Consider the following 13,625-nt stretch of genomic DNA (forward strand, 5'->3'; position numbering starts at 1 on the left):
TTAGTTTGGGTGCAGTCGCTGGCTAAATTGTTTCCTCGTTCATTAAGCGCGCATCACTGTACAGTCAAAACCGGTGCATGGTGAATTATTGTGGGTTTGCTTATTAAATACACGTCGATGCGCATGCAGGGTCATTAGACCCGGTTGCGCATATTATTTATTAAAGGATGAATAATAGTCATGCTGTACATTTCTGTTGATTGGGAAGTTGATCATATTAATTCGATATACATGCAAATTGTCAACTTACTTCTATTAGGTGATTATTTAAGGCACATGTGACACGGTGAAGCCCCTGATCCAGATTTGGCCCACCAATGTCACGAACCAACGGTGCACGGGCGGACCTAAATGCAGGACTCTAAGACGAGGACATGATGTTCCAGGGGGTTTTATTATAAACAAAAGTTGTGCACGACAGCACAGTCCAAGAAGGGCAGGGTCCAGAACACAAGAAACAATGTCAGATAACTATGAGTCAATTAAAGAGCATAACCAAAAGTGTGACTGGGCTATAATGGCCAAAAACCAGTGACAAAACTGCAACTTAAATCCATTGTCTAATCACAGCTGGGACAGGCGACAGGTGTCAAAGATGAAACCGCCCCTCTTGGCCGTGGTCCATTCTTGCTCATGACAACCACAACATTTTACTCTTTGGCCTATGAAAGCAAACTTTTTCTTTTTTGTTTTGTTTTCATTATTTTCAACGACTTCTGATTTCAAATTGAATTTCGGGACGGCGGATGACTTGTTTGCAGCTTACGGCCGCACCACCCTGAGAACGCCCGATCTCGTCAGATCTCGGGAGCTGAGTGGGTTTGGCCCTGGTTAGTATTTGGATGGGAGACCGCCTGGGTCTACCGGGTGCCGTAAGCTTATCTCCCCCGGCTAAATGCAGAGGGGTTGCATCAGGAAGGGCATCCGGTGTAAAAACTGTGGCAAACAAAATATGCGTTCATCTAAGATGACACGCTGTGGTGACCCCAAACGGGACAAGCCGAAAGGAAAAGAAGAAGGATGACTTGTTAGCACATCTGCCTCACTATTCTGAGGACCAGATTTCAAATCCGGCCCCACCGATATGTACTTGGTATGTTCTCCCCGTGCCTGTGTGGCTTTTCTCCGGGTACTCCAGTTCTCTCCCACATGTGATAGGTTGATTGAAGACTCAAAATTGCCCTTAGGTGTCTGTATGTGCCCTGCGATTGGCTGGCGACCAGTTCCGGGTCTACCCCATCTCTCTGCAATTATGCACTGACGCTAACGTTGTACTAGTCTTGTTTTTCTTTTCAGTAGGCTTTTAATACTCTTTCACAGCATGAAGGGAGAAATATATGCTGTAAGATTTAATTATTATTTTTTTAATAGCTGAATACAGCAATATTGGATTTGATGTAACACAATACAAACCCCAAAGCGTTTATGTCCTTGACAAGGATCGTTTAATTCCACTCATTGTATGCTTTCCTCATACTTTTATGTTGCGCACACCGCATGAAACGAAACCATATTTTCTGCAAGATGGATCATACTGCACGGCTGAAGCACGGCCCTCTTAATGCACTCTGACGTTAAACAAAAGTCTCGTGTTTGTGTAACGTCTCGAGCGCCGGGATAGTTTTAAAAGCGAAACATAACCCATCTGTGCGCCTACACGTCGGATCGGGTTAAAGCCCGGACAGACGCAAGTGACGGTGAGCCCAACGGCGCCAACGTACACCTCCTCGGTGATCCGGTGTCGTGTTCACATGGATGGGTTCTGTGGCTGAGGTGCGATGGCTCTGAGGGGGGAAATAACCAGAGGAAAGCGTGAAATAGAAGCTTTTTTTTAATGTGCAATTTAGGTGGGGTATTTCCATCATATGGACGATCACCAGGGTTGAAGTCAAATATTTGAAGCTCACTTAAAGGTCAAACTGATGGCTTGCGTATTTCCAAAAATCAAAGTAATGATGGTGTCATATGCAACTTTTTTTCTTTTTAATTTTAGCTGGTTGGGATTTTTTTTATGGCTCTGGAAATTGTACAGGCTGTCGATGAAGTCAGTTCGCAATTCAGCTAATGTATTACAAGAGAAAATGGATAGAATGCTGACAAAATGAAGAACACTGAAATGTTTTCCTACATTTAACATAAAAAAAGAGAAATAAATAAAGCAATGCATATTCAACTTTTGTTGAACGTAGGAGTCAAATACACAACTACAAAAAATAAACACTCGCCACCGTTGAACTGACTTCATTGTAAAAGGATCCAGGACGGATCCAGAGACTGAGCTCCAGGTCATCCACAAAGCCACGCCCCTTAAAGACACACCCACACACAAATGTACTGTACTAGCATGTGTGACTTTCCGCTAAATTACCCGATTATTGATTTAACTTGTATCACGTTTAGTATGTCCTTGTATTCTGTATTTATGTCCAAAAACAGTGTAATTTTTTTTAATAAACACGTATCGAAAATAGATAAACTGTCATTCTTGGATGATCTTTAGGCTTCATCTTCACTTTGCACATGATTTTTTTTTTTTTTTTTTTTTGCTGGGGAAGCATAAAGACCAGCGGATGGGTGGTTTTGGTGATAAAGATTAATTGAGGTAGTTTGTTCTAGAGCACAGGTGTCAAACTCAAGGCCCGGGTGCCAGATCCGGCCCATCACATAATATTATGTGGCCCGCGAAGGCAAAAATCATCTGTGTCAAAATCTGTGATTCTTTTGAAACTCAGTCATATATGATAATGTTGAGATGTTTTTGTTACCAAACATGAGCCACGGTTGAAAAACCCATTACACTTGATTTTTGTTCATTAATTTCGTGTGTAAATATGATGAGGCAATTCAGGATTTCTGAGGTCTGAGGGAAATCCTAAATACAGTGTGGCCCACGACAAAAATTAGTTTGACACCCCTGTTCTCGAGACTTAAAAGCCCCGTCAGCACTGATGCCGGTCCAATAAGGGACCCTCAGTCGGCCCATCGGGTCTTTTGATAGGACACTCGACGGCATCCTTTGGGCCTGTCAACCCCCCCAAGAATAAACAGGCAGGCCTTTGTCACCGGGAGTAGGTGAGGTCTGAAGGGTTGCTCCTCATTATCATTTTCCAAAGTAATTACACCTTATTATCTGTGTTTATTTTAGCAGGGGTGCGAGTGTGCAGGTGTGGGCCATTCCGCAGCGGATTGGCAGACTCATTGGGGCATGTACCCCTGAGAGACTTCTTTTTTTTTTATATATATATATTATAAACCCTCTCTCCCCCATCTTTACTTTTAGGGGGTGTTAGTCATACTATTGTAACCCTGTTGCTAATTCCAGCCCGACAAAAGAAACGTGCAATTAGGGCCATTATAGCAGCAGCTGTGCGCTTCCGAGCCGCGCAAAAGACAGCGCCTTCGTATGCCGGCTGGGAAATTTTCGCTAAAGCGGAGCCATCATGCCGTGCGGCAAGCGCGGAGCGGTCAAAGTGGCCTACAGAGTGTGCGGGAAAGACAAGAAAATAAGTCTGTGATACTGGCGTGTTTCTCCAGTGAGAGCAGCGGGAAGTCTCGCCCACAAACTCGCAGGCCTCGAGAACAATGGATCTGCCATCTCCCAACGTGAAGTGTTATGAAAAAAAAAAAATGGAAAAAAAAAAAAAAAAAAAAAAAGCTCCATTGGCTGCTCGCAAGCAGTTATGTGGCTCACCACCGCGTGGGTGCAAGGACATTTGCAAGTAGGGAAATGCTCTTTTGAACTAGAAAAGCACTCAGTGGAGCAAAGACCCCCGCTACGGCTTAAGAAGCCGCATTGCGTACGGCTGAATTCTGTCATGGGATTCGTGCGGCCATTCAAGTTGGATATTAACCATCACGTCATGATGAGTGTGTCAAATTGACCCATTTCAGAGATCAAAAGAAAAATACACCCCTCCCCCCCCCAAAAAAAAATGCATTGCTAAAATCAGATTTTTGCTCCAAAACATCTTGTGTTTAGTCAACATAATTAATAAGCTTCGTTCCACATGCATTTTCTTATGAAAAACAAGTCAATTATCCTCACCGAGCATGAGCTATTAAAGGCAATGCACTAAATATTATCCGGCATAGTTAGTAATGGACTTAATTATAAGATATCAACTATGTTTTTGTGATTTTTTTTTTCTGTTTTCTGTTCAATTTGACCCTTGCTGATCCTAAAAAATGAAAATAAGAGGGTTAAAGTACTATGTAATGACGTGGATAATTGAATTGATAATTCAACATAGACAATAAAACTTGTCCATTTTCCATATTTTAATGTAACTGCATAGAACGATCAAATTGGGTTAAATGCGTGTATTGGATGAAATGATTATGAGGAGTTGATGGACAATGTTGATCGGGATGTTTCTGACACTAGCAATGATTAGACGTACGCTGGGTCAAATTGACCCGGGAAAACTATCCCTGATCCCGACAAATGAACATAAAAGGAGGGTTAGAGCAAATCGTACAGAGTAATGACGTAAAAATGAATTTGAAAATGTTCCTGGGTCAGGTTGACCCAGGCCCGTCATTGCTCTTTTAAAGAAATGAATGCACTAAGAGGGATAAGCATCTGCGGATTGCAACGTCATAATTTAAATGAGTTATTTATTGGCCAATGCCGCATGGTTACCCAAAAAAATCAGGTCAACTGTTTTGTATTTTACAACAGGATAAATACTTTTTTAGAGAATTAAAATTGTCTCTTAATGGTTCCGATGTCACTTTTGTATTGATCCGATGAGTGAAGTTGCCAAAGTGCATATATTTCACTTTCACCGTCGGTTGTACAGTTAGCCTCTCCGTTACTTTTAAACAAGCAAAGAAATGGCTGCCGTATTTCCAAATCACGCTCTCCACGTGTTCCGCCCCAGCAAATTATCATCCTTTCATCAGTCGACATCAGACTTCACTTTCATGTTTGAATCAGGAGAGTCACAAAGAAACAACAAATGCACGCTCGCGAGGAATTAAAGAGCTTATTACACAGGGATCAAAGACGAAAAAACGCAAGGGACGCGAGGGAGAGGCTGACGATCGGCACGGGGTTGAATGCCAAGGTGGGCCCGCCGAGGCCCTCGCGGGACCGGACACAAGGGAACAATCTTACGCTCTCAGCACAAACAAAATGGTTGTTCACACTCAACGATTCTCTCGCTCGACTGACTACACAACCGTCACAACAAACATCAAGAAGGCCCCTTGGTGGCGTGTATACACACACACAAAGCTATTACAGTTAATTGATAAAACTCATTTTTTCATAAGTGACAGATGCATCACTACTGCAGAGATCACCTGTACACACTGCATCCAATGCTTATTCACATTTTTTAAAACACCCCAATGCTTCACAGTAGGGATGGTGTTCTTGGGATGGAACTCATCATCTGTTTTCCTCCAAACACGGTTAGTGAAATTATGACCAAAAAGTTCCATTTTGGTCTCATCTTTGTCCCATGACTCCTCCGTATCATCCAAATGGTCATTGTCAAACTTAAGAAGGGCCATGACATGTGCCGGTTTAATCACCGGAACCTTCCGTGCCATGCAGGATTTCAAACCATGACGTCTTCGTGTATTACCAACAGTCACCTCGGAAATGGTGGTCCCAGCTCTTTTCAGGTCATTGACCAAGTCTTGTCGTGTAGTCTTGGACTGATTCTAAGGATCATTGAGACCCCACGAGGTGATATCTTGGATGGGGCTCCACTCCGATTGAGATTGACCGTCATGTTTAGCTTCTTCCATTTTCTAATGATTGCTCCAACAGTGGACCTTTTTTTTCCCACCAAGCTGCTTGGCAATTTCTCCGTAGCCCTTTCCAGCCGTGTGGAGTTGTACAATTTTGTCTCTGGTGTCTTTGGATAGCTCTTTGGTCTTGGCCATGTCACAAGTTTGAGTCTTACTGATCGTATGGTGTGGACAGGTGTCTTTCAGCAGCGTACAACCTCACACAGGTGCATCTGAATCAGGAAAATATATGGATTGGAGGTGGACTTTTAAAGGCGGAATAACAGGTCTTGAGGGTCAGAATTGTAGCTGATAGGTGTTCAAATACTTATTTGCAGCTGTAACACACAAATTGTTAAAAATTCATTCATTGTGATTTCTGGATTTTTCTTTTTAGAGATTATCTCTCTCACAATGGAAATGCACCTACGATGAACATTTCAGACCCCTCCATGATTTGCAAGTGGGAGAACTTGCAATATAGCAGGGTGTTCAATTACTTTTCTTCACTGTAATATGGTTCCAGTAAGTCTGCATTTTGAATTGCGCGACTGTTTTTTTGCTTTGTACTGTGGGTTCACAAAGAAATAATACAATATAATCAGTCGTTGTGCTACTTTACCATGTTATGGATGTGTCTAGCTACTAGTGTGTTGGCGGGCATTTTTTAAGTCTATAATACACGTGAAGAATTCTTAAAATGAAACAACTAGGAGCGAAATATATTGTAAAGCAGTATACTGGACATATCAATGGAGTGTTATTTTATGTGAGGAGCATGGATGGTTGTTCTTGGTCACACTGGCGACCAGTCATCATCAGCATTAAGACCCCAGAAGTGAGAGGGAACAATTTTTTGGGGAACCATTTTGCAGAGGGAGTCTGGCGAGGATAAATTGGCCGCTGGTTCAGTACAAAAGTTCCCGCTGAGCAGAGCGGAAGACCAGGGCCTGGCTGGCAGCGGAGGCAGGCCCAGGCAAGACGGGCTCAGGGCCCCATGGTGAGACCCCCTCCCCACCTCTGACAAACACGCCAGTGGATAATCTCTTCTTCAGGGTCTCGGCCCGGCGCTGCGGGTCTGAAAGGGGACGGGGCTCTTATATCGCGCCGTGCAGAACAAGTTTGAGTGTGTGTACCACACATCCAACACCTCTTCGTGTAGACAGCGTTTTAAAAAACGGATGAAAATATCTGCAAGGCAATTCTGATGCTACCAACAAACATGAATTTTTTTTTTTTTTTTTTTTTTTTTTTTTACACGGAGTGTGCCACCGCACAGTAGGCTAGAGGGAAATAAGCAGGTAACAAACACACAACCATGATTTCACAAAATACATTAGTGTATATTCATTTGTAAGGTTTTAGTTGAGATAAATGATAAATAAGTGTAGAAACAATGATCCTAGAAGGACGCCTAATTCTGAAATTGTTTCAAAAAGTGTTATAATGAAACAAATTTAGGCATCATTCCACGTAGAATGAAGAATTTTCAGCTCATACTTTCTTAAAATTCAAGCGTAGTACATGACAGATGTTACCACGTGTAAACTTTCAGTATCACATTATTAAGTACAACCCCAATAAAGTATTAAGTACAACCCCAATAAAGATTTTAATATGGAAAATTAGGTTGGAATTGGACTTCTGAAAATTATTTGTGTATCATAGTTTGACTTTTGCAATTGCAACACTGAAATAAAATGATCTTGTTGCTCGCTGGTCCTCCGCATTTAGAGGAACCAGATGAGGCGGCTGGGGCATCTGATCCGGACGCCTCCTTGGTGAGGCGTCACTACAAGGAGACCCAAGGGACGACCCACCACACGGTGGAGGGACGACGTCTCTCGGCTGGCTGGGGAACACCTCGGGATCCTCCCAGAAGATTTGAAGTGGTTGGGGTAGTGGGAAGTTTGGGCCTGCTAAAGTTACTACCCCTGCGACCCGACCTCGGATAAACAGTGGAAGATGGACAGATGGATAAAAATCCCAACTTGTTTAATAATACAAAGTTTTGTCCAAAGAGAGGTAGCTCGGATCTGACTCACAGTGATGGCTAATTTGAACGAAAAAAATTCCAGTTACTAATTGTTTTTTTTTTTTTTTAGGTATTGATATACCAGTAGTAGTTCCTGAAGGTCAATCGTGCCATTTATACGGTTAAAAACCGCAAAATAGTTTTTGCTTTCGCTGAAAGTCGTCACACAGAAAAGACATCCAACTATTTTCTGGTGTGGGATATTTCATCCTTGTGCTGTTGCTCTGTGTGATTTTGCAAACAAAATAAGCATTTCATTTAAATATAAATTTGTTTTGTTCTTCATAAATTCTAAATTTGAAGATTTTGTTGCTCCCGTAACTTTTTTTTTTGATGGATTAGTAATACAGTGAGTTAATACACACAAAAGGGAGTAGTAGATTGCGTCAAATATTTTACTTGTGTTAACAATTCTTACAAAATGAAACAAATGAACACAATAAGAAACCTGTCCTCCCCTCGCTATGTGGTCAGCCAGCCATATTCACAAAAAAAGTCCTTATTATCCACACGGATGGTGTCCACCTCTACGACGTCTCCATCTTGTAACCATGCTTTTCCAGCTCCGCTCTACCAGAAGAAAAAAAAAAAGCGATACATTTTAAATTACAGCATTAAGGATTCCTATTATTTTATTTCAATGTCACACATAACAGTCATAGCATAACAGATGCAGCAATGCAGCCAGTAAAAACTAAAGTTAAGTCCATGCACAATTGACCTCTCCGTAGAAATTGCGCCATCCGCGCCGCTGACCAATCAGAGGCCAGAGATCTGCATAAACCACGCCCCTTGTTGGCGTCCACCATTAGCTCAGACAAAGTCGTATGGTCCAGTATAGCTTTTGTTAGCGTTTTATCATGTATTTGGCTTCCTTAACAATAGATATGGTTAAGAGGTGTAAACACAGACTTTGTAATAGTGATGACAGGTATCCTGATAGGCTAGTTGGTGGAGTTCAATTCGTACCCTTTCCAAAACCGAAGACCGAGTACGAAAAATGTCTTCGATGGATCAAACTTTGTGGAAGATCGCATGATCAACTGAATCCATCTGAAATCAACCGGAGCAGATATGTTTGCACGAAGGTAAGCCCTATATTTGATTTTCAATACATGTTTCATATAAATGAATTAGTAGTTCTTCGCTTGCATAACATAGCTACGTGTGAATGATTGACACACTTGATCTGTGTTGAGCGATACTTTGCGATGATCTGACTGCACAAACCTGTCTCTTTGTTGGCGGCTAGCGAGCTAAGCTAAACCGGACTAGCGAGTCCTAAAAGCCTTCGACGTGCACCGAGACACCAAGACTGAAGGAAGGATGTTTGAGGACACTAAAGTAGTGATTGTCGTACTTGGTCGGGACTTACGTAGGTTCGGCACTAATTCAAGAATAATTATTGAGGGGAGTGCGTGACGTTACACAAAGAAAACGAGAGAAACAACTCGTAAATCAAGCCTCGCTTTCTTCTTTTCCTTCATACGGCGGTTCACAAACGGCTATACAGATACACATAGAGACTCTGCACACAAGTGTGATAGGTAACACGAAAATAGGAAACTGTCTGTCGTCTTTGGGTTATAATATATTATATTATGTGGTTTCTCGGTCTTCCTCTGACTCCGGAAAGATCTTGTGCTAATATCAATGGTTTCTCTGTCGATATGCATGTAAATACCATTGAAATACCCCTCGCTGAAATACTTGAAGCCCTGCTGTCTGCTCTTCAACGATATTTCTCTATTCGGCAAGAATGCCAGTGAAAAATCAGATGGTAAATCGAACAATTTCACTCTCGTCTTTTCTTCCTGCGATGCCATTTTGTTAAATGTTTGTCTGAGGTTACCAACAGTGGGGTGACGTAACTTCAGGAGGCGTGGTTAAGTGCCCTGTACGGAGGGGTCAATTCATCCAATGCAAAAGCCGCCAAGAAACTGACTTCATAAAGACACAAAATTGCATCATAATAATTTATATTTCACCCATCTAATGTTGCAAAGTAAGGTAACCACAATATTACAGGGATGAGAATGACTAATTTGTAAAAAGACTGAAAATGTCTGTCGATGGGGGGGGGGGGGGGGGGTGAGTGTCCTCCTGGATATTTTTTGCTCCTTTCGGAACACAGAGTGCACAGCACTTTGCCAGGAATGTCCACTTTTTGTATGTGTTCGGTTAGACATGCTGATACCGTATTCGGTCCTATCTGCACGGTTACACTTTTTTCAAGCCATGCGCATCTGAAACAGTTTTGGATTCCAGCATCCTTGTCAAGTGCCCTTGCTCGATCTTCATCCTTTTTTTCTAACACTTTCGCCATTGTAAAACTTTGAACACACCGTCGCTCAGTTCGCGCTAAGTCCCACGCGCCATTACTTGGCTAACTAACAAGTTACACTGTGATTTCTGAGAACAGAGAACACATGTACATGGCAATTGTGAAACTCGATTAACCACTAACACGATTGGATCGTTATACCGTATAACTCCTTTGTCCAATCGAGTAATCTGCCGCAAACAAGTTTTAATGTTTATGTCGCAAAATGCAAATATTTACACTACTGAGCATGTTAGAACGGCATATGATAGTCGTGCTTGTGCTAGCAAGAAGCTGAACTTGCAGCTCGGAGCCCACCACCGAGAGGCAGGCTCACGATACCCTAACCCCTGAAATTTTCTCAACGGATTTGCGCATATCTCGAGAATGGTCATTTTGGTCTGAAAAAGTCAGAAATCTGCCGATCGGTGGAAAATTCTCATCCCTGATATTAGCAGCGCAGGCCAATACTACACCAAACAAAGTAAACATTCTGTACCAATAATCCCTTCTCAAAAGATGTCAATCAAAATTTGTTACTTGCACAAACTATTACATGGCTTACTCTTCTTCTACTACTTCTCTCCTATCTCACTGACTTAATGGTACCGTGCGTTCCATTTGCAATATGCTGGTGTTCTGATGACTCCCAGAGCCAGAATGAAGTTTGTAAGCGCTAAAGATATTTCTATTCAGGCTCCAATACTCTGCAAATCCTTACCTCCCGATACTGGACCTTCTACGTCAGGAGAAACCTGTAAATCTCAACTTGATGTATTTTTCCACTTTGGTATTTATTTAAAATACACACAGGCCAGTTTTATTGCCAATTCTCCTCTCTCCTTTCCTGACAATGACCAAATCTGAGGATGTTTCTGAATGGATTCTGCACCAACCAACTGTGACAAAAGCTCAGACGGACCACTTCCCCAGAGGCGTTGCTGTGGCGGATTCTGGTCGCAAAAATGGCCCAGCCTGATCACTCTGAAAGGGTTTTCCCCTCCATCACAGGTCCCCTTGCAAGTAACGTCCTTCAATAATCCCTGGAGACTTAAATTGCTTTCTTTTTTTATTCCTCTATTTTTCTCCTCTATAACCCAATCAGTCGAGTCATAAAACCACACCACATTGAGTCTAAGGCCTCAGAGATTTTCTCTATCACCCAGCATTTGCTCATTTGGGGTTTTGTTGTTCTTTTAATGAAAGAGGAGTGCGGTCTCTGACAAGCTGCTTGAGTGCTCTGAGACATCGATTTGTCTCTAACAGACCATTCTGCTTCGTTATACGTGCATTTTACATTGACAAAGAATCGTGCTGAATACCTTAACTGGTTGGAGAAATCATCCTCGACGTTGTCGTCGTCCCAGTTGTCTTCCCAAACATGAGCATCTTCATCCTCGTCCAGCCCTGTCCAATCTGATTAGATCCGCAACGGGCCGAAAACAATGAATTGGAAAAAAGTCAGCCGAAAAGAATTTTGATGGAAACAAATTTGTTGTTTCTGAAAAAGTGAAATGAAGTCTATCCAAAATGTAGTGTTATGCACACTCGTTTGATCCATATATCAACCCACAAAAAAAAAAAACAAAGACTTATAGAGGCGGACATTTAACCAGATATCTAACTATTACTTCAATGAATTAGCTACACTGGCTTGTTTAGAAAGCAGCTCCGCTAGTTACTGCTCCGGCTAACTATTGCTAAGTTAGCCTAGCTGAGTCACTCTTCCCAGCACGAGCTCACTTGAATGTGGACACCGTATAAATTAACAAGTCTCGCGGCGTAATAATATGCAATTTACTCACCCTCGGCTGGGAACTCCTCAAACTCGTCATCCTCCTCCAGTAGACCAAGGTCGACGGTTTGTTTTTTGTCCGACATGTTCACGTAATCAGCGGTGGCTCTGGTTGCTGGTTTGAGACCAATGGCCGGCGGGGTAGCGCGCAATGCATTGTGGGAAGATGAAAATGTTGACGCGGGTTGAGGTTGCGCACACTGCGCAAATACGCGCAGAACGCAGATATACGTCTATGATAGATGAGCATTGACTATTTCACAATTACGTTATTAAATTTGCTAAAAAGGAAGGGACTTTTCAACTTCAAAACATTGTGTATAGTTATATATTTCTTCTCTGTAGTTCCAAAAACCGTAGTGAAAAATCATATGAACACATACCACACTGTTTTGTCAATCTCTTAACGTAGGACTTAAAATGATAAAAATGTTCATGTTTTTTTTAAAAGATACACTAACGTATATCATATACATATGAATAGATAGAGACCTCATGCCTTTTTTTTAATTATGTATTGTAAGCACATATTTTGGCATATTGACAAAAAAAAAAAATAAACTGCAACAATCAGTGGAGGAATAAGTAAGGTACAGCTTTCATTCATCTGTTCATTCATTCATTTATCATACCGCATATCCTGACAATGGCCACGGGCGTGCTGGAATCTATGCAACTATATCTTGGGGTGACACCCCGTACTGATCTCCAACCAGTCCAGGCCACAAAATGAACAAACAACCATTTGTCCACACATTCACACCTACAGACAATTTACATTTCCAGTTAACCTACCATGAATGCTTTTTGGTGTGGGAGGATACCAGAGTAGCTTTAGAAAACCTACACAAGCACTAGCGTCCTCAGAACTGGCAGGCAGATCGGCAGTCAACTACCGTTCCAATTTTAATAATTAATTTCAATGTTCTTTTGGTTGGGACATCCCCCCGCCCCCCACAACATGGTCTCTACGCCGGGCTTTGATATTAAAATAGCTCTCTAGCCAGACAAATATTTTATTTCAACTGAATGAACCAGGTTCTCTCCATGCTTGATTCCTGGTGTTCCAGTTTCCTCCCACATTCCCTAAAGATGCACGCAAGGTTCTTTGAAGACAAAACTAGATGGACTGTTACACTGAAGTATTGCAACGCTTCCATATTCAGTGTTGTATTGTTGTGCAACAATACATAGTAAAACAGAAAATGCAGTCTGACGGTCTCCTCTCTCGAAGGCGCTCCACTACTAATACACACATGCTGCTTCTATTCTGTGCGACCATAAAAGGCTTCTGCTCCTTTCCTGAAAACATATGCACACAAGTCGGCAGTCATACCCTAGCAACCATTTGTCATTGAGGAACAAATGCAAACTGTATCCCGTAGGCCTGCTCAAATAATAACGCAGCAGCCGCAGCTTAGATGTCTTCTAGATGAATGAGGCAGCTAATTTACTACAAAACCACTTGCACCACAATGAAAACGACTCTGACTGCTACTGTCATCTGTTGACAGATGGAGCTGAGGTTTCATCTTAAGACTACTTATTCTATTTTATTTTGTAATTATCCTAAGCCTGTGCGCAAGACAATGCCGCAACATTAGGAGGCGAAGCAAACTCGACATATAAAAGCTTTGTTTGTTGGAGAAGCCTCCGGCAAGTTGGAGAAATGCCTGCGGAGAACATAAAACAGATTTTATGTGGGGAGGGGGGGGGGGGATAACATAGAA

General features: G+C 42.1%; 1 protein-coding gene and 1 pseudogene across 1 annotated transcript; one reads left to right on the plus strand and one right to left on the minus strand.

Annotated features, from left to right (window-relative positions):
- Nucleotides 1-760: 760 nt before the first annotated feature.
- LOC133504356 (5S ribosomal RNA) lies at nucleotides 761-879 on the plus strand (annotated as a pseudogene).
- A 7,275-nt stretch (nucleotides 880-8,154) lies between these two features.
- On the minus strand, nucleotides 8,155-12,065 carry sem1 (SEM1 26S proteasome subunit). The gene is made up of 3 exons (XM_061825642.1): nucleotides 11,906-12,065; nucleotides 11,423-11,516; nucleotides 8,155-8,347 (listed from the first exon to the last, which is right to left on the minus strand). The coding sequence occupies exons 1-3, from the start codon at nucleotides 11,979-11,981 to the stop codon at nucleotides 8,305-8,307; spliced, it is 213 nt and encodes a 70-aa protein (XP_061681626.1). The 5' UTR covers nucleotides 11,982-12,065; the 3' UTR covers nucleotides 8,155-8,304.
- Between the last annotated feature and the right edge of the window lie 1,560 nt (nucleotides 12,066-13,625).

Source organism: Syngnathoides biaculeatus, chromosome 1 (assembly GCF_019802595.1).
Source record: "Syngnathoides biaculeatus isolate LvHL_M chromosome 1, ASM1980259v1, whole genome shotgun sequence".
NCBI classification, from domain to species: domain Eukaryota; kingdom Metazoa; phylum Chordata; class Actinopteri; order Syngnathiformes; family Syngnathidae; genus Syngnathoides; species Syngnathoides biaculeatus.

Excerpts from the sequence above, each read along its gene's own strand:
- sem1 (XM_061825642.1), bottom strand. The coding sequence starts at position 11,981 with ATGTCGGACAAAAAACAAACCGTCGACCTTGGTCTACTGGAGGAGGAT. Across the intron at positions 11,517-11,905 it reads TGAGGAGTTCCCAGCCGAGG|ATTGGACAGGGCTGGACGAG; the intron begins GTGAGTAAATTG and ends GGATCTAATCAG. Across the intron at positions 8,348-11,422 it reads GATTTCTCCAACCAGTTAAG|AGCGGAGCTGGAAAAGCATG; the intron begins GTATTCAGCACG and ends TTCTTCTGGTAG.